General features: G+C 33.3%; 6 protein-coding genes across 7 annotated transcripts; 1 reads left to right on the forward strand and 5 right to left on the reverse strand.

The window, feature by feature from the left end:
• Positions 1–87: 87 nt before the first annotated feature.
• On the reverse strand, positions 88–2,130 carry LOC111276252 (uncharacterized). Its single transcript, XM_022862036.2, has 4 exons — positions 1,990–2,130; positions 1,817–1,910; positions 480–806; positions 88–332 (listed from the first exon to the last, which is right to left on the reverse strand). Exons 1-4 carry the CDS (start codon positions 1,995–1,997, stop codon positions 315–317), a joined length of 447 nt encoding a protein of 148 aa, XP_022717771.2. The 5' UTR covers positions 1,998–2,130; the 3' UTR covers positions 88–314.
• LOC149513945 (uncharacterized) lies at positions 1,591–4,688 on the reverse strand. 2 transcript variants are annotated; one of them, XM_022862029.2, is made up of 2 exons: positions 4,531–4,688; positions 1,591–2,743 (listed from the first exon to the last, which is right to left on the reverse strand). In XM_022862029.2, exon 2 carries the CDS (start codon positions 2,625–2,627, stop codon positions 2,118–2,120), a length of 510 nt encoding a protein of 169 aa, XP_022717764.1. In that variant the 5' UTR covers positions 2,628–2,743; positions 4,531–4,688; the 3' UTR covers positions 1,591–2,117. The 2 variants fall into 2 exon arrangements, with proteins under 2 accessions (XP_022717764.1, XP_022717757.1); XM_022862022.2 differs by having other exon boundaries at positions 1,591–2,816; positions 4,531–4,687.
• A 1,728-nt stretch (positions 4,689–6,416) lies between these two features.
• On the forward strand, positions 6,417–8,641 carry LOC111276289 (uncharacterized). Its single transcript, XM_022862059.2, has 2 exons — positions 6,417–6,640; positions 6,887–8,641. The coding sequence occupies exon 2, from the start codon at positions 7,235–7,237 to the stop codon at positions 8,219–8,221; it is 987 nt and encodes a 328-aa protein (XP_022717794.2). The 5' UTR covers positions 6,417–6,640; positions 6,887–7,234; the 3' UTR covers positions 8,222–8,641.
• Positions 8,642–13,299: 4,658 nt separating this feature from the next.
• Positions 13,300–14,652, reverse strand: LOC111286325 (abscisic acid receptor PYR1-like). The gene is made up of 2 exons (XM_089745780.1): positions 13,930–14,652; positions 13,300–13,759 (listed from the first exon to the last, which is right to left on the reverse strand). Exons 1-2 carry the CDS (start codon positions 14,572–14,574, stop codon positions 13,685–13,687), a joined length of 720 nt encoding a protein of 239 aa, XP_089601906.1. The 5' UTR covers positions 14,575–14,652; the 3' UTR covers positions 13,300–13,684.
• Positions 14,653–16,562: 1,910 nt separating this feature from the next.
• On the reverse strand, positions 16,563–18,797 carry LOC149513946 (uncharacterized). The gene is made up of 4 exons (XM_089745722.1): positions 18,719–18,797; positions 18,515–18,624; positions 17,551–17,736; positions 16,563–16,888 (listed from the first exon to the last, which is right to left on the reverse strand). The coding sequence occupies exons 1-4, from the start codon at positions 18,795–18,797 to the stop codon at positions 16,739–16,741; spliced, it is 525 nt and encodes a 174-aa protein (XP_089601848.1). The 3' UTR covers positions 16,563–16,738.
• A 500-nt stretch (positions 18,798–19,297) lies between these two features.
• Positions 19,298–22,306, reverse strand: LOC111286331 (mitochondrial carnitine/acylcarnitine carrier-like protein). Its single transcript, XM_022876248.2, has 4 exons — positions 21,888–22,306; positions 21,720–21,790; positions 20,271–20,662; positions 19,298–20,021 (listed from the first exon to the last, which is right to left on the reverse strand). The coding sequence occupies exons 3-4, from the start codon at positions 20,660–20,662 to the stop codon at positions 19,520–19,522; spliced, it is 894 nt and encodes a 297-aa protein (XP_022731983.1). The 5' UTR covers positions 21,720–21,790; positions 21,888–22,306; the 3' UTR covers positions 19,298–19,519.
• Between the last annotated feature and the right edge of the window lie 1,095 nt (positions 22,307–23,401).

A 23,401-nucleotide genomic window follows, 5' to 3' on the forward strand; every position in this document is an offset into this window, starting at 1 on the left:
CTAGTGCCAAATCAATAAAAATTTCTGTTTTGTCTGTCAATTGTATGATGGGGAGAAATTAATCCAGTCAGGAAGAGAAATGGAAGCGACCATAAAGCAGGCTTGGCTTTTAAGTAACTATTGAAGAACTTATTACATAGTCCAGGAATTTGTTCTGTACAAATACCCAATTCCAGTTTAGCTGTTGAATGAATGGGTATCATAAAGTAGAGGCGCCAATTCCAAGAAGATGATGAAAACAAGACAAATGTTAAGAACATCGTCATCACTTTCCAGATTTGATGAATCATAGGAGGACTCGAAACTAGAAAGTTTCACAGCCTTCTTCTGGCCTGCAAAACACACAGATTTACTGATATTTGGGTTGCAAGTATAAAGATTATCAATCAAGAGAGAAGGAAATAATGTGTTGATTAAAAGAGAAACCAGAAATAATAATAATAATATAATTTGTAGAGCCATGCATGGCCTCAACGTACTCTCATCTCTTTTCTCATCTTTTCATCCCTCTCTTCTCTTAAATTCTCAAAGCTCCAATCCCTCCTCATTCCACAGCTCCTCACCAGCCTAGGTTCACCCTCAGCTCCATATGTTGTATCAATTGTATTTAGCCGGCGATGACCACCCTTCTTTATCTTCTTCCTGGGAGCCACCGACCTTAATGGCTCACTTCTGATCTCTTCATAAGCTGCGGGGCCTAAATTCCCTGACCAACTTCTATCAACAGTTTTACTGCAATTTTTCCTGCTATCCTTTTCTTCACCACAGTGTTCCCTATCTTTGTTTGAATCCGTTCTTTGCAGGACCTGGCAAGTCAAGCAGTTGAGATTCATGGCTTTATTAATAATTTCTTTTTGTCCCCTACAAAACAAGTTCTTTGATCAAGAGAATTGGGAGATTGAAAAGAGATGTTCTACATTGAGGTTTTAATGGCTTAGAAAAAAGAGATAACAAATTGAAATATACAGATAAGTTTTAAGTTGTTAATGAAACAGCTTTTGGGATAGATGTTCCCGCAAAGACAGGTAAACCAATTCTAAATTTGGTTGTCTAAAATTTTGAGTCATACATACAACTAATTGATGACCAACAAAACAATTTGTCTGATCATTGATGATCCTCTCAATGGAAGCTAGTCGGATAAATTTGGCATTCAATGTTTGCATTGACTCCTGCAACTCAGAGCATTAATTTTGACCTTCTTCCCTTTCTTCATGATTATCACCAAATTTCCTTAATCTAAGTATCCAAGAGAGCATTGTCCTATCTAAAAACGGTGAAGTTTGAAAATTTCACAAGCAGTAATCTTGTTGAAATGAAAATGTGATGTGAGGATTTCTAATTAAAAATGCCTATGTAAATTTGTCCTTTGTAATAACATTAGGATTTACGAATTAAGAAGTTCATGGGGCGAATGTCCAAATATAAGGGTTCGAGTTTGGACCATAAACACAATCACAAAGACCTGCTGCAGGAGGGAGACATTATGTTTGCCGTTTTTGTTACTAAAGTGGGAAAAGCAATGATGTAACTTATTTGACTGTGATATTCATTTGAAATTCCTTGATCTAAGCTAAAAGGCTGAAAAGGTGTACTAATCAGAATTTCCAACAAGGAATCCTTTAATATAACTTCTTTAGGACACATTCACAGTTGAAGGTACAAGGTGCAGGCAAGGAAACTTACAGGCATATCCATGTTTGATATCTTTCAAGTAAGGAAAAGTCTAAATTTAATCAGCCACAGAATGATCAATCAAACAGGATGAGAGAGCAATGATATAATGTTAATGTCACATATTACAATCATTCCTGACCGTTCTAACTCTAGTCCGATCTTCGACAGCAGCAATCTTCCACTTCAAGCATCCTATTCCAAAATTAACGTTCTTCATATACTCAGTTCTGCATCTGAAATCGAAAGAGTAGTAGAAGTTCAGAAAACCTAACAATAAAAGCTCTTCCTAAATGCGGCAACAGACTGACTTACTGCACCATAAGTTCTTGCAGTCATTACAACTTCAGGATCTTCAACAATCACACAGACATGTGCTATCCAGCATTCAATTTTGTACCTCTTATACATTCGTTTTAGAGGACAGCTTGGTTACAACCAACTCAACTCTTCTTGTTTCTTGCATCTGCTTTCCAGTCTCTTCGACCAAGCTTAGGTTTCCTAATTTCACAGTTCCCCAGGATATGGGAGTTCTCAGAATGGCATTCTCTTTCTAGTGATCCTCCTGCTTTAATCCCAGAGGGCAAGCATGGTATTTGGCTTTCAACAGTTAGTTTAAGAGTAGACTGGACAGATGCATTATGCATGTCATCTTGACCCTTGCTGATGTGAGCCCTTCTAGCATCTTTTTTCCAATCCCGTTTACAATGAACACGTGTTGTCCCATTACCAAGGATCCCATTTAATTGCAACTCCACTTGTGGCATAGTTGGTTGGCTTAGGACATGAGGCTTCTGCATATCTTCTTCAAGTCGTTTCCGGGCCCTATATCTACGCTGCCGTTCCCGGTTCTTTAGACGGCGAGTCATAATGTCATTATAATTTTTAGCATTTGTCTTAGTTACTAAACTACCTTGACTTCCACTAAGATTCATATTTAGTCCGTCTTCCATTTCAAACAAATGTTACATTGGCATGAGTAAACCTAGTTGATGAAGGAACCCAAATGATCTGTAAACAATTTCTGTACAATGGAAAGCATGCCGCACTTCTTACCATTGAGGATTTTCTGCAATATGCAACATCAAGTCAGGTGCCAATTACCATTATGTCAATCAAGATCTCAGACATCATACTGGAATCTGTAAACAAAACAAAGCACAAAATTTGAGAGATTATGCTAAATGTAAATGAGATTGTCTTGGATAAATGAGGTTGTTTTGGATATTATATAGGCTACAACTTCAGACATGACACAAAAGGAAAAAAGATACTAGAAGATTACTGAATAATCTAGTAAGTTTCACTTCTATAGCATGTTTAGTCCATTATTAGCTTGTACAAGGTCAGAAACAGAGATCGCAGAAGTTAGGCATATTGGACTTTGACTTCTTCTGTTCACCTTCAGTCCAAAACTTCTGCTTTGAATGACATGGCAAAGGAAGGGAAAGAGACCATTATGTTCCATGTATAGAAACTCCTGAATCTCAATACTAATGAACGCAACTGTTATCCATGAGAACAATGTCTTTGGAAAATATTGATATATCTGCCTTCTTAATATCTGTCTGGCCCAATGTGCAACTATATCTGTAAATTTTATATCTATATAAACTGCACAGGCAACTGTAACCATTTAAATATCTATCAACTATTTATGTAACCATTTAAATACCTATCAACTATTTCCATAAAGTTCGAAAATGAGCATCATTTCTAATCCTCCCAGCATTAATATGGAACTTTAACACCATTTCCAGGGTTTTTTTTTTTACATTATACAATAATTAACTGCAACTGTTTCCCTATCAGACTTGATTCTCATACAAATTTGCTTAACTTTTATCAAATGTTTTTACTTCTTTGTATATCTACATAGAATACTTGAATTCCTTCTGGAAATGAAATATTTGCTTCAACTACCAACAGTTAGAACCAGATTTATCTCTTTCTTCTTTTCTACAAAAAAAAATGCCTTCTAGGAAATCTTAACCGTTAACATGATTCATATCACTTTTTGCATGATCACATCTGAGGTAACAACCCCTGAACTATCCTTATTCTTAATTAGGAAAATGTAAACCTCCCTTAGGGGTAATAAAACAGAGCATTTAGCTAATTAAGTCATTGCATCAAAAGGAATATAACCATACTCCTAGTATCCTAACTCATTTTCTAAGTTTTACGTAATCATTGAATTACACATCAATGAAATGCAGAATCTATCCAATATTTGCTCTTGCAGCATTCTGAATAATAAACAACTCAATTCGTAAGATGAGTGAGCAACGTGGAAGCTCATCAACTAATCTAGAGCTTGAACATCGACCCCCAACAAGCCATGAAATTTATAATACAATAATAGATTCTTTTCAGCCCCATCTGCTTTCTACAACTTCCAAGCTTGAATCATTTTTTTTTTTTTTTTGAAAGATCCAAGCTTGAGTCTCGTTTCAATTACAGTAGTAAATGGATAGTATATTTCATGTAACACATTAATGATGAGTAACATCAACACTTTGGCAAAAAGCACAAATTGATGAATCAATATTGTTTGATCAAGAAAATTTTAAAGCAAAATCACATCAAACCTATATATATGCAAGAAAAACAAAAACCCCACTAATCAAAACAAGCATAAACGGCAAACCCTTTACAAATTTGACATTAACAAACATCTTCAATGTTGTTTCAAGGGTGTCCCAGAATCTAAACGCAGTCATTTCTGGGTTTTAAAAGCAAGACCCTTAAAGCCAAAAATTTCAACAGGAGAAAAGGAAACAAGCATTGTTACTAGAACATGCAGAATTAAAAGATTGCCAAAAAAATGAAATATAGAAAGGATTACATATGTACCTTTAAGAATGCAGATTTTATTGTGAATTGATTTAAGAGTATTGGGGCAAGATGAGAGAGAGAGGAAGATACCAAGGAAAGAGAGGTGCTTTTTAGAGCAATTTTAGGATGCCGATGTTAAGGAGAATCGAAGTCAAAACCCCGATAACCAAACAATTTTTTATGTTATTATTGAAAATCCTATTTATTGTGCCACACTCGCAGAATGACGGGGTGGTGGCGCAGTTGGCTAGCGCGTAGGTCTCATAGCTTCGTTGAGTTATCCTGAGGTCGAGAGTTCGAGCCTCTCTCACCCCATTCTTTTACTTTTGTGTTGTGGGCTGGCTGTCCCAAAGTATGTAGTGTCAAACTCCGAGTATCCTGAGGACGAGAGTTGTCTTCAATCCGATCCGTTTTGACGGGTTTTGATTCAAATTTATAAGATTAATTTTTTTTAAAAAAAATTAAAATTATCAAGTTGAATGAGGTAATGTTAAAGGAAAGTAGGTTCGCATTTGAATTTTAGATAAATTTGATCTGATTTAATATTATATAAAAATAATTTTAAAAATATTTTTTATTTATATATATTTATATAATTATATATTTAAAAATAATATTTTATTAATTTTGGATCGAATTAAAACAAGTACGATTTATATAATATCAAATTAAATTTGAATTTGATAAATATAAAATCAGATCAAATTTAAAATAAATAAAAATTGATTTCGATTCGATCCATTATCATCTTTATCCTCGATATTTCATATGCAATGCGTTTCTCATGAGTTGAAATTAGGCAAGCTCTGAGGCTGTTTTGTTGAATTTTAGTTTCATGTTGAAGTAAAAAATATTGTTAACAAAATTATAGAAATTGTAATGCCCCGTCAATGAAGTCTATATCTTGACTTGGATGATGTTAGAAAATTTGAGAATGTAGAAGAAATAAGAAAGAAGAAAAAAATGGCTTTGAGACTCAGAAAAATATTATTTTAAAATTAATTATATTTATATGATATAATAAAATTAAAAATTTTTGAATCAAAATTAATGAAATTAATTATGTTAAAAGATTTTTATATAATAAACAAATAGTCATAAATTTTTATTTAAATAGTTATAATTATTTGAATAATTATAATTTTTATTGTATCATAAAATAATTATTTTTTCATATAAATTTATTTAAAATAAATAAATATTAATTTATTAATATTTTTAAAATTAATAAATAAAAATTAAAAAATAAATTTATTTATCAAATAAACTCAAAGGCCCATATACTCAATTATCCTATTTTTGATTTTTAAAATTTGTTGACCCACGAAAAATATTTTTAACGTACCTAAATAATTTGATTTATTCCAACATTTAATTGAATTACTTAAATTATATAAATAATTTTTATTCAATATAAAATACATCAAATTTTTATTTACCAACGGATGATATGTCCCTTTTACAAAATTTTTAACTTAATCAACTCTATATCTTGATGCTTTTTGTTCATAATTTAATACGAGTTGAGTCTCATAAAAAAAAAAAAAGTTGAATTTAATATTTGGGATAGTATTTTGATTTAGATTTGGATAAAAGAGGGAAAAAATAATAAAAAATTAAAAGAAGTCATACTAATAGTTATATCTAATTACTCTTTAATTTAATTTATAAAAGACAATGTTAAAATGAACAAATAAATTCAAGTATAGTGTTGATTTGAGTTAATAGAAAATAAAATAGTCTTCAAATTTATAGTATTTAATTTAATTTACGTTACACGTGAAATCAGCAAGAGGAAAAATCAAAATCGCCGCTAATACTTTCGTTTACTTTGACTTGGACTATCCCCAATTCCCCATTCCCAAACCTATTTTTATTCCATTAAATTAGTTTTTTGGACCCACAAAAAAAAAAAAAACAAAAATATATCGAAGGGAAAAAATATTTTTCAAATATGAAGATGGTTGAATTCATTGCCACATTGACCCACCGCGCACGTTAGTCTCCAGCACCTCCCACGCTAGCCCTACGGTTTACTTTCCTTTGATTTTCCGGTTAATTTCATTTTTACTCATTCTAGGAAGAGGAAGAAGAAGATCTTCACGGTGATTTTATAATTACAAACCTGGTATTTTTCATTATATCTTTATTTCTATTTGACTCATTTTATTTTCATTATTTTGTTTTGTTTTTTTTCTGTTGATCTTGTTTTTTGAAATTGGTGGAATTTTATGATGTGGGATTTCACTTTTGGAGCTGATTATTGTACTAATGTTTGATCTTTATTATAGTCTGGTAATCTGGAATTTGCTTTTCTAGTGCAAGGTTTTTTGGATTGGAAGTAAAGGTTTCTCTTTTTCTTGTTGTATATCAGGTTTAGGGTTTGGCTGGGTGGTTGTTAGTGGAGATTGATTTGTTATGTTCTGATATTAATATGAGAATCTTGATTGCTTGAACTTTTGAGTCCAAAGTCTGAAGCTTTTGAAGTACTGCACCCTTGTGGATATCTAAGAGAATATCAACAGTGGTTCGTGGTCAGATTTTTTGCAGCTTATGTGAAGTTTTAGGTTGCTGTTGTGAAAGATTGCTAGCTGGTACTTGAGCTTCGATTTTGAGTTTCTAGGATGTTGTGTTGAAGCTTTTGAATGGTTTGACCTTTTGGGTGTTTGGAAAAAATTGGGATTAGTTTGTTGTGGTTCACTTTGCAATTTAGTTTTGTGAAATGGATAATTCGAAGAATCGGCATAATGATCATCTGGGTGTGAACAAGAGCGGTAAAAATATAAAGAAGAGCCCGTTGCATCAACCTAATTTTGCTAATAATGCAGCTAGGCAGCAGCATCAGCCTCAGGTTTACAATATAAGCAAGAACGAATTCAGGAACATTGTTCAGCAGCTCACTGGTTCGCCTTCACAAGATCCTTTGCCCAGGCCCCCACAGAATCCTCCCAAACCCCAAAGTATTAGATTGCAGAAAATTAGGCCTCCACCATTGACACCGATCAATCGGCCCCATATTCCACCTCCAGTACCTGCCCCTGGTAATGCACCAGCTCCAGTTCCCCCTCCTGCTCCTTATAATAATATGGTTAGACCTGGTCAATATGGACAAACATCACCTACAATGTTACAACCTGTGATACCTGGAGGTGCTGTTTGGGCAAACACGGCTGAATCTCCTATCTCAGCTTATATGCGATACCTGCAGGCTTCTCTTATTGATCCTAGTCCAGTTGGAAACCAAGTGCAACCTCAACTACACCCTGCAGTTCCAGGTCAACCTTTCACTCCTCCACCATCTTCTGGTTTGCTTCCTAATCCATCATTGTGGGCTCTCCCTTCCCCAGGAGGAGTTCCCGTACCACCTATGTCTAATCTCCCTTCTCCACGAATGAATGGTCCTGTACCACCGATGCCTAATCTTCCACAACCACGGATGAATGTACCTGCCCTTTTACATTCACCAACTTCTCAGTTCCTTTTGCCATCACCTACTGGTTATATGAATTTGTTGTCTCCCCGCTCGCCTTACCCTTTGCTTTCTCCCGGGGTTCAATTTCCGCCAATGACTCCCAACTTTGCTTTCTCGCCCATGGGTCAGTCAGGGATTTTAGGTCCAGGGCCTCAACCTTCGCCTTCCGCTGGTCTTATGTTTCCATTGTCACCTGGCTTTTTTCCCTTCCCAAGTCCAATGTGGAGGGACCAATAATCTAAGTTATTAAATTTTCGTTCTCATCAACTTCATGCTTGTTGAGGAATTAGGACCCCCTTAATGCAGGATCATCTCTTTCTCATGAAGGTACAATTGTGAATTTTTTTGACTTCAGTCATGTGCATACCCGCTTCACAAGTTTGCGCTTAGGCTTTGTAACAACTGTAATGCTTTTTGTATTCTTGGAAAAGTACTTAGGAAATAGTGGAGATCGGATAACTCAGTTGGACATCTCTGGACTGGAGCTGTAACGTGTAAGCAGGTAGGATCACAGGCATAAAAAATTTATAGGTAGGCAATCTAGTTGAAAAATTCTTGTGTAGTTGTACTATTGTGGATTAAATCCTAATTAATTTTAGTAAATTTTTGTTCAATTGAGTGGCATGTGGAAATAAAATATTCAACCATTCTTCGTCATTTATTTTTCTCTGTTATTCAAAAGAAGGGGTCATGGTGTTGGAGTTATACTGTCTCAAATTTTGCTCAAAAAATTGCTACTAATTGCTGACACCTCGGTTCTCTAGCAAATTTCTTCTAAGCAACATTGGGTTTTTATAATTTTGTGAAGGCAGAAAATATGGTGTACATTTTTAGTTCGGTTTTTTCATAATCCCATTGGGTTTAGGTGACATTCATATCAAAGCATAACGGTCCAGTGCATTAAATTTGGACTGAAGGAGGCCCAAGTAACGAGAAAAAAGGACCATTGAAGATCCTTGAAAGTAGGGGAAACGCAAAAGGCTTCTTAAATGTAATTTAAACTATGTTTGGACGGATGGTAAAGGTCTCACCCAGTAGGGTTGGTAATTAAATCTGAATTTATTAGATTTTAATTTAATTTTTTAGAGATTTGTTTTAAAAAAATAAGATTTCGAATTAGATTGATTTTTTTTTTTATAAATTAGGACTGGGTCTGGTTAGGTTTTAAACAAATCTGTTTTAACTTGATATGTATAAATTTTTTTAATTATTTATTTAGTTATATATATTTATAATTTTTTATATTTGTATTTAAAAAATAATATTTTATTAATTTTAAATTAAATCAATTATGATTTTATGTATATATGCAGATTAAATTGGATTCAAATATTAAAATAATATTTTAATATTAAATTTAATCAAATCAAATTTAAACATTAAATATATAAAATCAAATTAGATTAAAAAAAAATAAAAACTAGTCTCGGACCCGACACCATCTCTACTCACCGTAACGAATTTCTGATGTATTCCCACTGAAAAAAGAGTCTGATTGCGTTATCACATTGGCCATTCAAAGTTCAAACATAATTTAATGTTAACTAAATATTCAGTTGAAAACATGAATTAAATAGGGAGAAAAAAAGCGCTTACAATAGCGTGGCACCCATCAAAATCCATAGACGATGGAGGGTATAGTGTGATTAGAATATTTTGGGCCTATGAAATTGAAGGCCTTTTTGTGGCCACCACTTTTCCCACGAAAGAACCAATTATTAACCAAAGAAAATGCCTCAAAACGAGGCAGAGATTCTTTGACAATCGACGAAACCTTTATTTTCCTTTCTAAAGCTGCTCCTTGCAGCTTCTATACAACACAAAATCTTCCTTTCTTTAATAGTCAAGTTGGCCACTTGCATCCTCGCTAAATTGGCCTTTCGCCTACCAAAAAGAGGCAAGTCGTTTTCCATAGACTTTGTTGACAAATTGGGGGCTGATGCTCCTTCACGTGGTTTAGATTATCAAAATACAAAAAAAATGCCCCCACCAAATTCGTGATCATCATCTAAAGTTAGATTGACCATTAAAAAATATTCATGTTTTAAAGTTACAATATTATTCCATCATGATTTCAACCCTTTTTGGCGTCTTTAGTCCTTTCCATTTGGAAATCACTGTTCAACTCCAAGAGAATTCCCAATTCTCCCCACTAATTTTTATCCTGATTCTAATTCTATGTATAGTTTTTAGGGTTTGTCTATGATTTCAATTTTTTATTTGTATAAAAGAGCTCAAAGCCTAAAAAAAATTTACAAGTGTTGAAAATTGAAATTTAATCTTACAAAATTTTTTCTTAAATGAGATTAATTAAAATAGATGGATAAATTATTCAAGTTTAATTTAGATGTAATTACATTTTCAGTGAGATACAGTTAGCAATCATAAAAGTTACTTTTGTTTTCAAATGTGTTGTCAATGAGGTGAGATTGAACCAACCACACCTCCATCTTGCCATTGGACCTTTTAGGCTCGGTAAAAAAATTTTCTTCCAATCGCAGCTTTATCTTTCAACTTTACCCATATATATATATTTTTTACCCTTACATATTGCATAGACTTTTTGCCACTTACTCTTTTCTTTTCTTTTTTTTTTTTCATTTTATTTTGTTACTTAAAAAATTTTAAATAACTTTGTTAATTCAATGTAATAAATATATTTTATTATAATAAATTAATAATTAAATAAATATTTTGATAATTAAATAATTTCATACATAATAAATAATAAAGTAAATAAACATTATTAATTTTTAATTTAATGAGTAAATAACTTTAATCTAAATTATTATTTTCAAAATTTGAATAAATTCATTATATTTAACTTTAATTTAATGTTTGTAATGGTTATTTTCATTTTTTCTTTTTATATTTCACTTCACTACCATCTTTTTTTTTTTTTTTGCATCAAACACATATTTCGTTATTGATTTTAATATTATTGCTATAGTAACAAACTTTACTACTATAGTAATCAATTTCAACTTTATTCGTTATTTTTAATTTCACTAAAGCCAATTGTATCGACCATCTAAACAAACTCTTAGATTAAATCCAAGGTTCATATATGATTCCAGTTTTGTTATAGCCGCATACATTAACCTTAGGTGCTCAAGAATTTCCAAAGAATTATAATAGGATGGATTTTGATTTTGGTTAAAATTATTATTATGTTCAAAAGATCTTTTTTCAATGCATTGAAACTTTTACGTTAACTATCAACTATTGCATTTACTATAAATATAATATTATAAACACTTTCATCCTAGGTAAGTAGCACAGCTGCATTAATTGCCCTGCATTTTCCTTTTTAATCATTTTTGTGCAACTGTATGACAATGAAGCCATATCTACCTCAAGAAGAACTCTTTATTGATTGATCAAATAGTCAACATGCTATGAAAATATATAGAAAGCTATAAACCGGCCTAGGGTTTTTCCACAAACAATGTATCCATCTCTCTCAAGCATCAAAAGCTACAGTTACTTAGATTTAAGCCAATATTCTATACTAATTTCCCTTGCATATACAAATGAAACCCAAACTTGTGTTTGCCATAGTTTCCAAGTTTTCTTATTTAGTTATGCTGCGAAGATCGATGTCTCTGCTGAATCAGTATATCAACTCGCACCATCCTTCACATTGGCCATGTCTAAGTGATAATGGCTACATACATAAATAGGGCTTTGTCTTTAACCAAAAAAGAAAGAAAGAAAGAAGGAAAGTAATTAAAGCAGCGAACCATTGATCACCTCAGCAAGCTAAATTATCAAACCTTTAATTAATTGTAACCCTGCACTCACCCATGACCCACCAGGGACACAACAAATAACCTTTAAAGGATATGGAAGGAACATGGCTAAGTCGTCATATCGAGTTACAGAAGAATGGGTAGACCTTAGAAAATGGAAAAAGAAAATAGTAAAATAAACGAGACCTGAGGCATGCATCGCATTGTTCTTGTACAAGATTAGTTGAATTTTAGGTGCCGCCATTGTGAAAGATAAAACTCATTTTACATCTTCATTAATGATCGGAGTCAACCCTACCTCTGCCTTCCTTTCCATTGCTCTTGAATTTTTTCTTATCTTTCTATCTACAAACCCACGTGGCTGAATGTCATGGCTACATTTATATTATTCATGGATATTCCACCACTGCACCTAACATATTTTCTTACTGATAAATTCCATCCAATGCCTAAATGTGAAAACTCAGCAACAACATGGAGACCATGACCGTTTTGCTTAAAAAGTCATGGCCCAAATATAATATAATAAACAAATATATATATATATATATGTATGTATGTATGATCTTGAATTACAATCCAATATTGTAAGAGCCGGTATGCATAAAATAAACTACAATGCCAGGAGAAACCCCACCAACAGCAATGAGGCGACGACAAACTCTTGTTAGTAATGAACTATGCATGATTGTGATCGGACGGTCCATATCATTTGTAGAAACATTGTAGTGTCAATGCTGGTAAAAAGAAACCCTTTCCAAAAAAAAAGGGAGGGGGCGGGGGGCGGGGGCGGGGCAAGACCTTTCGGCAAAACAAAATAAGAAGATTTTTTTAAAAACTTTTATAGCTTAATATAAAATATGGGGCTGGACGAACGTACCAGAAACTAGCCCTTTTTTCTGTGTTTCTTAGCCTCCCAAGAAATTCCACCATACTTTACCTAACCTAACTGTTGTACTACTCTCTGCACCCTTTTTTTCCTTTCACTTTCTCTGTAGATTAATTCTTGATCTGGAAAAATGCAATCCCACCTGACGCAACCGGTTGTTCATTGCTCTCTTCTCAAACGGGGACCATTAGCCAAATAACTAGCCATTGTCCCCCCCATCCCCCCCACCCCACCCCTTTCATAGCCAGTCTTTCATTCAAGTAGAGTATCTCATTGATTTTGCCTGGTTCATAGCGAAACATGAAATTGTAGGGTAGGGGCCTTATATCTCACTTCTTTTTTTTTTAGCGGGGGTTTGGATTCCATCCCATTTTCAATATAATGCAGTTAAGCTTATCCCATTATAAGTTAAATTTAAATTTAAATTTTAATGAGATTTATTTAATATAAATTTTTATATAATTTCTTTAAATCATAATTACAGTAATTATTATTATTATTATTATTTTTAATCCTATTAAAATTAATCTTATTGTCTATTTAAATAAATATTTTGAAGAGTAAAAAGGAGATGAAAGCAAATAACCTAATGCTAAAAAAGCATGAAGTTCTTAGCCATTATTAGGTTTAACATTATCAATTACACTTACATTTTTCAACATAATCAAAGGATTATATTCTACCATATTTCTTACCATACCCCACTTTCATTCAGTAGAAAAGAAAAAGAGCATTGTCTTTTTTTTTTTGGCCAATAGAAAAGAGCAGTAGGAACCATGTACAGTCACTTATGAACATGGGTTATGTTATTACACATTGTGAATAGTAGACTCTTGAGATTTTGAAGGGGAAAGTCAAAAGCACATATTCGACAAAAACGATACTGGATGGAGGGAGCTGATAGCCTTTGTCTTAATTCAAGGTATTTGAAAAAACAAAAGGAAAAAAATATAAAAATATTGTCAAGTAGAGATTCTTAGCCAACCATTGCTTCTTTAATCCCCACTTTACACAACATTAGTGCTTATTAAATTTTAATATTGGTTCAACTGGAAACATTTATGTACAAAGGCATCGACTCAAACGGCCTTTCCATGCTTGTCCACAGTCCACACCAACATCCCAGTAGTCAATCTATTCACAATGAGGATTTTTCGGTAATTTCACAAAAAAAAACCAAGAACATTAAAATTAGAAAAAAATTACAAAATCCCACAACGAAAGAAAGAGAGAGTGAACAAACAAAGAAGAAAGGGGCAATATTTTTTTCATTCTTTTTTTTTGTGTTTACTTTTTCACATCACCTGTGATTTTTTACCGTCACCATCACGCGCTAACCCTTCGGTGACGGACGCCAGCTTTTGCAAGTTCAACTTGACAACGGTATCAGCAAACAGCCGCGTGTCTTCCTCCGTGTTCCCTTCCGGAGCATCAACAACGTAAGATTCCAGAACGATGGTCCAGATCCTCCCGTCACGCTCGAAACCATGCACCGTCGTCACCGACCGGTAATTCCTCAACCGATGCTCACCTCCAGTGATACTAAAACCGGTGACCTGTCGCTCCTCATCTAAAATATCGAGTTTTTCGGTGCTAGTGGCAGCCGGTAACCCGGAGATCACGTTGACTTCACGCGTGCAACCCACGACCATTTGGAAACCTTCTTCGACGGCACAGCTTTTGATGAAGTGTTTGTAAGTTTGGGGTTTGTCGAAACGGCGGACGACGGACCAAACGACGTCGTGTGGGGCGTTGATACGTTGGGCTAGTAAGGAAGAACATTTGCCTGGACCCACTGAGTAGGTGTGGAACTGAGTGATGGAAGGGATTAACTCTAAGAACTCGTCGTGGGTTAAGCCGGGAAGGCTGGTGAGTTGGTGGGTGGTGGGTTCGGAGTCGGGTGGTTGATCGGGCATTGAAGAGGAAGGTTCGGATTTTGGATCTGCCATTGAGGATTGAAGAGGGAAGAGTAAGACAATAGGAGGGGTTTATTGGGGGCTTATACGGGACAGGGAATATGGGGGATGTTGGCGGGTAAAATAGGAATTGAGAAACTAATAATTTTTTTTAAAATATATATATATATATATAGTAAACAAGTAATAATTTTTAAATACAACATAATAATATAATAATAAATAAAAAATTACGACTTAAACTTTTAATAAAAAAATTATATATATTTAATAAAAATTAAAAAATATCTTTTTTATATTTAACGTATTTTTATAATATAATAATTTTATATTTTATATATTTTTTAAAAATAAATATTATATATATTATATATACATATAATTAATTAAAAAATTACAAATGATTATAATTTAAAACTTGAACGTAAAACATTTGTATTTGAATCTTTATGATATTTTATTAATAAGTGATTTATAAGTTTCAAAATTTAAAAAAAAAATTATAAATTTTTTTATAAGTTGATGATTTATCTTAATTTTAGAGATAAAATAATTTCTTTTATTCTTAAATTTTTTTATATAAAAAAATAGTTTGCAAAACGAGAACTATAATAATTATAGTATAATTAATTATAATTTAAAGTTATGTAAATTTTATATTTATAAATAATAAATTTTTATATAATTTTTTTATATTAAATAATTATTAAAAAATTATAAATGATACTCTTCCCATCGTATGGCTCTGTGTAAATTTTGTAAATCACTTGTAGTCGTAAATTTTGTGTTGCGAAAGTTGTTGAAAACAATGGGATGACAGTATATGGAAAAGGCAGCCGCCAGAGACAACTGACAGATTTCGACTGTTATATGTCCAATTTCAAGTTTAATTATTAATTAAAACGGAAATTTGCATATTTGTTATTATCAATGTTGTTTTCCATTGGGCTGATTTTCTTTGTTGGCTGCTTCTTTATATTGTACTATCAAAGTCACTTCACATGACATCAAACAAATTGCTTTTCTAAACCACAATATGAATTTTTCTAACAATGTTTATTTTTATTAAATTCAATCAATTTTAATTAATTAAATTAATTATATTCACTCTTAATAATTGCTCAAAATTTGCTATCTCTTCACTTTCTGAATTTTACATAACATGACCCCCAAAGAATTATTTGATTAATTAATTCATAATTATTCACCATAAGTGGGTGAGAGAAATTAAATTAAAGGAGTCCATGTCATTCCACTGTAATCCAGCAAAGCAAACCAAAGCTTTCATAATTTGTTTATATCCATAAACCTCCATTCATTTTCTATTTTCAAAAAAAAAAAAAAACACTATATGCTTTTTTTATTATTATTATTAAAGGGGCTTTTATTATTGGCCATTACTTTCCAACGACAGTAGTGTAAAAAAAATTACGAGGAGAATGTGAGAGATTAGTGCGTTAGTTCCATTGATGAGACAGTTGAATTTTTCATTTGTTTTTGATAATTTATATACGTGTATCATATAAAATATTAAAATTTATATATTAATTTTATATTTTAAATAAAAATTATATATTATAATTTATATTAATATAAGACTATAAAATATATATATTTTACTTTGTTAAATTAATATATAGTTATTAAAATTTTAAATCGTATCATTTTCATATATATTTTTATATCATATTCATATCGTATTATTATATCATATTTTTTATTATTAAATCTATTCGATTCCATCAATTTGTTTTATCTTTATCATATTATAACTAAAAATGAGCAACTAGGCAAATAATTTAGGCTTGGCATAGTGGTTTTTATCCTCACATTAAAGGCCAAGGTCTAAGAACTAATTGACACCCTTTTGTCTTGAACAAAAAAATAAAATAAAATAATGGCTGGGTTTTGAGGCTTGCAATTTACTGATCAAGCCAGTTGCATCCCCAAGTTCTTTTTATTAATGGGTGGAAAAAAAGATCATGGTCCTTATGCTTGTCTTCTTGCAATTTATATTGCTATTTCACTTCTAGCATGGGGAAGGTTCAATTTCACTATGAGAGAAGCCTACAAGATCATCTTAATTGTAATTTCCATTGCAACCCTGGCATTTATAGTTGAGATTATGGCAACTAACAGGACAAAATTGATTAGAGAATTGAAATTGACATGTCCAAAATGTCATTGGAAAGAAAAATTAATCCAATATTGTCCAATGTGACCACTTTGGAGATACCTTCTTCCCACTTTTGCTTATTTTCTCTTTCTTGCTGCTCTTTTGGTACCCAAATTGTTGCTTGAGAGGATTTGGATCTTTCTTGTTTTGTAGCATTGTTTCAGATTCTTCCTGTCCAGAAAATGCCAATTGAATCAAATAGCAGATCATATATGTTTCGTGACATACAAAAATCAATAGTGCAGTACTTCCTATTAAAATTTTATTATGAAGAGAAATTGAATACAAGGAAAATTGAGATAAAGAAGTCAAATACAGGTAGAAATGTTTATATTGATGGCATAAGTGTATGACTATTTGGTCCTTTGGATATTTCTGAACTCCTTGTGGAAATACCTGATCTGTATCATATGATAAATTAGGAATCAGCTAGCTCACTTTGGCCAAACAAGAGTTTATGAAGACGAACCAAAATGTAGACACAAATAATGTAAACCAAATCATCATTGATGATCAACGAAAGAAGGAAAATATGAGGGAAATTATTTGCAGATAGCTTTAATAGAAAAATAACTTAAATAAATTTTGCTTATACTCTCGAAGTGTAAAAAAATTTATCAACCAACAATGGTTAATAATGTTGCATCAATTCATCAAGACAGCATATGAAAGTTCTGAACACTTAATTTTGTGGTCCAAAGTGACTGTATATTATGATGAGCTAAATTAGTGGGATGTCAAGGTTCTTAATGAGCTTGCTTAACAATGATTAATACCAATAGTTTTATTTTTGTCTTTATCGGTGCAAGGAGAATATTGGGGAAATAAATTACCTGAATTTCAGACCAGATAAACAGGACCTGATGCGATGCCTGTTTGTGAGCTTGACTTGAGTTGGTGAAAGTTGGTAATGAGCGAGATATTGGCTTCCCTCTGGATCCTAGGCTGCTGGAAGATGCACAACCAGATGTTGATGTTGAAATGCTAGATGTGTTACTAGATTCCAGCTCCAAGCATAGCTACAACAAGAAGAAGAAAATAGGCAAGAGTTTGTATAAGTTTATGATGTTAAAATGCATGTATCTCAGTTGCTGTAATTATTCTTTGCTAGTGATAAAAAAGGGGGAAAATAATTGTAACATTGTCTTCTGGTACCTATTTTCATTCTGAAGAGTAAAAATCTACTACATGACATGGAAAGACAATTATAAATAATAATTCACTCACTATGCTGCAATTTGCTGTGATCTGAGAATGAGTTCTAGCCAGTAGCCACTGTGTTTAAGCAATCATATATGTTGATTGAACATATTAACTACAAAGAAAACGGTTAAAGGGAGGTACTTTATCAAGAAGGAAGGACCCTGGATTGACTTGAATCTTTGCTTAAATGAACTTGATCTTATGTTGCTTTCAGGAGTCGACGAGTGCTTAAAGAAATGAGTAAAAGTGGGGTCAAGGCTTAGTGATAACTTTTGTAAAAAAATATATATATCATAGCATAAAAAGTCCAATCAAATTATCAAATTTTCTATTCATCCCTGTCAAAATCCCAATTTCATATGAGATTAAGCCGCAATTTTAGAATGATTTACCAAGCTTTGTGGCATGAATGACGAAAATCATCTTTGAAAGCTTGGAACGACGTTGAATACTTTTGTGCCTAAATAATTGATTCAACATGCATAAAATCTCAATAACTGTTTTTCCTTTTTATCTCACCACACTGTTTTTTTGTTTCTTTTTTCTTTGAAAACCATTGCCTGAAAAAGTCTATATATGTTCGACAGGTGTAACCCTATCCAACAACGACCCTTTGAAGAAAGCTTCCCTCGTTGATAAATCTAATTGCATGCATTCTTTTCCATTCCTTTCTGCAACCTTCGTTTTCCTTCTAAATACTTCATCTGTGTGAAAAAAAGGATAGATAAAAAGAAAAGCAAAGCATAAATTCGAAGCCAAATTAACTTTTGGTACGTTATATATGATAGAGGGAGAGACTCACAATGAAATCTAAATGATCCAACGGTTCCAACCTGGAAACAAGAGGTTTTGAGGAGTGAGATCTTCCACTTTCCATATCTTTTATTCTTTGGGTGTGTAAGATTTGGGTTTTGGGTTTAGATCATTGAATAAGTGCTGTGCTTTTCACGTAGAGCTATGAAGTCTGAAACAGTTACATCCTTCGTTTCCTGTCAGGTGTCGGCCTATTGATTTTGCCCGCCAAGTCAAGCGCTTGTTCGTTACACTTGCACACCGTTTTATGCTCCATCTGCCTATTTCAATGGATTCTTCTGACCCAAAATGAAACTTGGTCAAACATTTTCGCTTGGAGACACAAACCCATATTATGTAAGCATGGCCACATGTATTCGCACGGGCTGGGTTTCTTGTGAGCTTTCTTTTGGGCCAGATTTGCAAGAGCAATGGCTTAGGCTAGGTTGTACTATTGACCCTGAATTACTCCCCCGACCCACAAAAAGGAGAAAAAAAAAAAAAAAAAAGAGGCTCACGCCTTCTATATGTGCAATGGAATCATCGGCAAATTCCTTTAAGGAAAATAAATACTTCAGCAAGGAGTAAATTTAAATATGGGTAATTCATGAAAGAATGTTGTTTTTTTCCAGTCAATGGAAGTAACAGAAATCTTGAAGAATGGAGACCCAGTCACCATATTGCCAAAACTTCGTTCAAACATTATAATTTGTTGACAGAGAAAATGCCTTTGGTAAAAGCAATATGATTAACAATGGCAAACTTTTATCAATTCTTGGTGTGGAATCACAGTGCAACAATAATTGATTAGCCCAAACTAGATCTTGTCACTTCGTATGCCAAGAAGCATGCTGCATTAGCAGGGACACTTCGTGCCATGGCAGGACCGAACCCTTTGTACAGGCCTTTCACCCCCTCGGAAGCTAATATCCTCCTGAAGGCATTTATGGAGCCAGTGTATTTGGGATTTTTGTAATCGTCTACCTGGATCACACTCTTGACGACATCAGTTGGGTAGACAGAGAACCAGAATGAAGCTCCAGCCAAGCCTCCAGCCACAATCAAAGAGCCTCTTCCTAATTTGGAAGTGTCTCGCCCTCCGGCCATGTACTGCTTCAGTGCTTCATAGACACCAAACATAGCAGCATTTCCAGGAACCTCACGCGCCAAGGTGGGAACCAATCCCTTGAAGAGACCCCTTATGCCACCTTCTAACCTGAGAACATGCCCGGCTACATCGATCGGCCCTCCATACTTCACAGCCACACCTGCTGAGGCAGAATCTGCCAATGCACTCTGGGCTTGCAATCTGCTTATACCAAAAGAACCAAGAAGTAATTAGGAGGTTTGAGGGCGTTATGAGTTAGTTATCCTATCCAAATGACAAAGTGAAAAATTATTTACAAAAATTCTTTAGCACTCCATACATCCAGGTTGTGCAGACTAAAAGAAGTCAAGAATTTACTTTAAAATGTTAACAAAAAAAAAAAAAAAGATCATAAGATAATATAACTATAAATTGATAGGAAAATCGAATAGGAAAAGCCATGATGCCGACCTGCATTTGATCAACTCAGTGGGGCAAGCTAAGAATGAAACAGCAACTCCAGCCCCAGCGCCGCAAACGACCTGCTGGTTGACTGTGAGGGGGGCACCAGGTTCTGATCTCAACAAGGCCTCCATTTGCCCTCTCACTGTAAAAAGGACAGCATTAAAGGCTGCCACAGTGGCAAGTGGAGCCCCCATACCCTTATACAAACCCCTTGGGCCTTCAGCAGCTAAAGTTTGTTTGACAGCATCCATAGCACCAGCATACTTGGGTAGTTGCCCAGGGAGTGGAGCAGGCTGGCTTTGAAGCTTAACCTTGATGGTATCAAAAGGGTGCCCAACTATCAACTGTGCTGCTCCACCAACAGTCCCAGATGTTAAGTCCTTAGCTACGTCTCCCATCTGCAGAAGTTAAACATGCAGTAAAACAATTCTCCATCTTAAAAATGGTGAACAGCTTAAACTAGCAAACTAACACACATAATCAAATCTCATTCTCCATCTTAAAAAATGAGATTATCCGTTTAACTTGATGCATAAATTGCTTTGGCTTGAGCGACAGAGGAGGCGACCCATTTGAGCTAAGGTTTGACAGTAGCTGATAGTAGATCAATTTTAGACATGGTAACTACTTGAAGTAAACAAAGGCAGTGAGATTATTGAACGAAAAGCAATTGATTAAATTTTAAAATGTCATAGTTTCGAATATGGTGGTTCTGATAGCAGGAATATGGTTCAATATAGAAGCCAATTTTGAGATATTATACTACAAAATATAAGAAAAAGTAGAGAAGCTCAAGTCAAGCAAGAAGGGGGTTAAGAAACTCAAGAACTAAGCTCAACCATCAATTTATTAATATCAAAATCTAATTCCAAACTTTTGCTCATATTTTTTACAAACATAAACAAAGTATTGAAATATCTCAAGCTCTTAACTGCAAAATGATAATTTAAGAGGAAAAAAAAGTTCCCTTATCATATTTAGAAACCAATGACAATATTAAAGGAGACTTGGGCAAGAAAAGTAAGCATAAGCCACACTTAAGGGGTTAAAACGACAAAATCATCAGAGAAAGTTGTAAGCCAGCGATATTGGTCTTCATCAAAAGCACAACCTTTTGAAGCAAAGTACATCAAAGAATCCATATATACTGTAACTTCGAATCCCAAAGGCTTCAGCTACAAGTCCAAAGCTTAATCTTTAACACCATTTTAGAAGTGGTGTTTTATATTAAAAGAAACGCATTTCAATCAAAGTTACCAAACAAGAGACAGTTCCCAAAATGGGAACTTGAAAAGAAAAAGATTATGACAAATAGATGAAATTTAGACACAACTGAGTTCAAAAGCAGAACTTGAAAGAGTTGCAACATATACATGAAATACTAAAACAGTCTCAGAAAACCAAATGGCTGTCACATTTACATTCCGCATATTCCACAAGAACTAGGAATCTTACCTTAGAAAAGCAATACAATGAAAAAGAATCGAATTCGATAGAGAGTTAAGTCCCAACGCAAGTGATCAAATCTGATTAAAAGAAATAGAAAACCCATTAATAAGATCCAAAAATATTTCTGTAAAGTTCACTAATGAACCAAAAAACAGATTCAGAGCAAAATACTACCAGAAAGTGACAGAGCATTTCCTAGAAAAAGCCCCCTAAAAATTCCTTTTTTTGTAGGGGTGTGTTCGGTGAGGCTTTTTTTTAATGGGTGTTTTGGGGGTGAGAGACTGATGAGAGAATCCAGGGAAAAAGAAAAAGAAAAACGTGAAGTGAATGTTTGGGTGTGATTGAGAGCCACAAGAGAGTTGTTGGGTTAGGACTTAGGAGCTTGAATGACAAAGGAACGACCAACCACTCTGGTGAACAGGGGTTTCACACAAGAAACAGAAACAAGGCAATTGTGGTTGTGATGGGATTGTTTCTATTGGTTTTGAGATGTGGACAGAATTGTGGATTTACAAGCAGAGGCCAAGAACGTTCAGTCTCTCTTTTTGTATTTGGTGAATGGTGACTTGGAATCAAACATGGCAGTACATATATAACTGAGAAAAAATAGAAAGAGAGCCCTTCGTTCTCTCCCATATAATAGGGTGATACCTGATACAGCGATGCTATTTCCTTTCGCATTTGTTGTTTGTCAGGAGTCTAACGAGTCGAGTCGATATAACAAAAAAATTTTAATTTAAGCTTAATTCTTAATTTATGATTTAAAATTTGATTTAAATTTGGTCGAATTTTATTTTTTTAATTCAAATTTAATTTATGATTGAAATTAAATTATTCGAGTTTGTTTGATTAAGTACGATTAATATGTAAAAATAAATTAATTTTTATATTTAATAAGAGCTCCATTATTTATATTCGAATTCAAATTCGAGATATTTTATTAATTAAAATAATAAAAATATTTAAATATAAAAATTTAATTAAACTTACGAACTATTCGAATCGAATATAAAAATACTCAAATTCGATTCAATCGATAAATCAAATTACACGAATTCAAATTCGATTCGATAATAATCAAATTAAACCCGAATAATTTATAAATATTAATATATCATTTACATTTTTATTTGTCAATTCACTTTTTTTTTATCCCCACTGCCTGCATAGTACTTAGTATATGATTAAGGAATTGGCCTTTCGATTCATCAAGTGGGCCAGCTTCAGCAATTTCATGATTTTTTTTTTTTTTTTTGGTTTCATTTTGTGGTGAATTATCTTTCTATTCCATCATATCAAGAATTCATTTTGATTCATTTTTTGAAGATCAGAATTTTAGTTTGAATTGTCTAAATCTAGTCAATTCCGTGTTTAAACGTAGAGTTGATGATATTAGACCAAATTATCAAATTTACTAGTTTTAGGTGTGTAATGGTTGTTATTGGATGATTAAAAAATGTTCATTGCCCAAAAGACAAGCAGGCTCTCATTCATGCATCTCCTGGCATACCCTGCATGCCCCTGTTTAGAAGGGTGGGAATGGATCAATATTTTGTATTAATCAAAATTTTTCTTTATTTAACTAACAATCATCTTACTGGGTGGAAATTGAATGATATTATACATAGGAAGTTGAGTTAACACTATAGGTACATATCCCACCTGCTCCGCCTGGTCCTCCGAAGGTA

This window comes from Durio zibethinus, chromosome 17, assembly GCF_047325235.1.
Source record: "Durio zibethinus cultivar Kanyao isolate XHJ-2024 chromosome 17, ASM4732523v1, whole genome shotgun sequence".
NCBI lineage: Eukaryota > Viridiplantae > Streptophyta > Magnoliopsida > Malvales > Malvaceae > Durio > Durio zibethinus.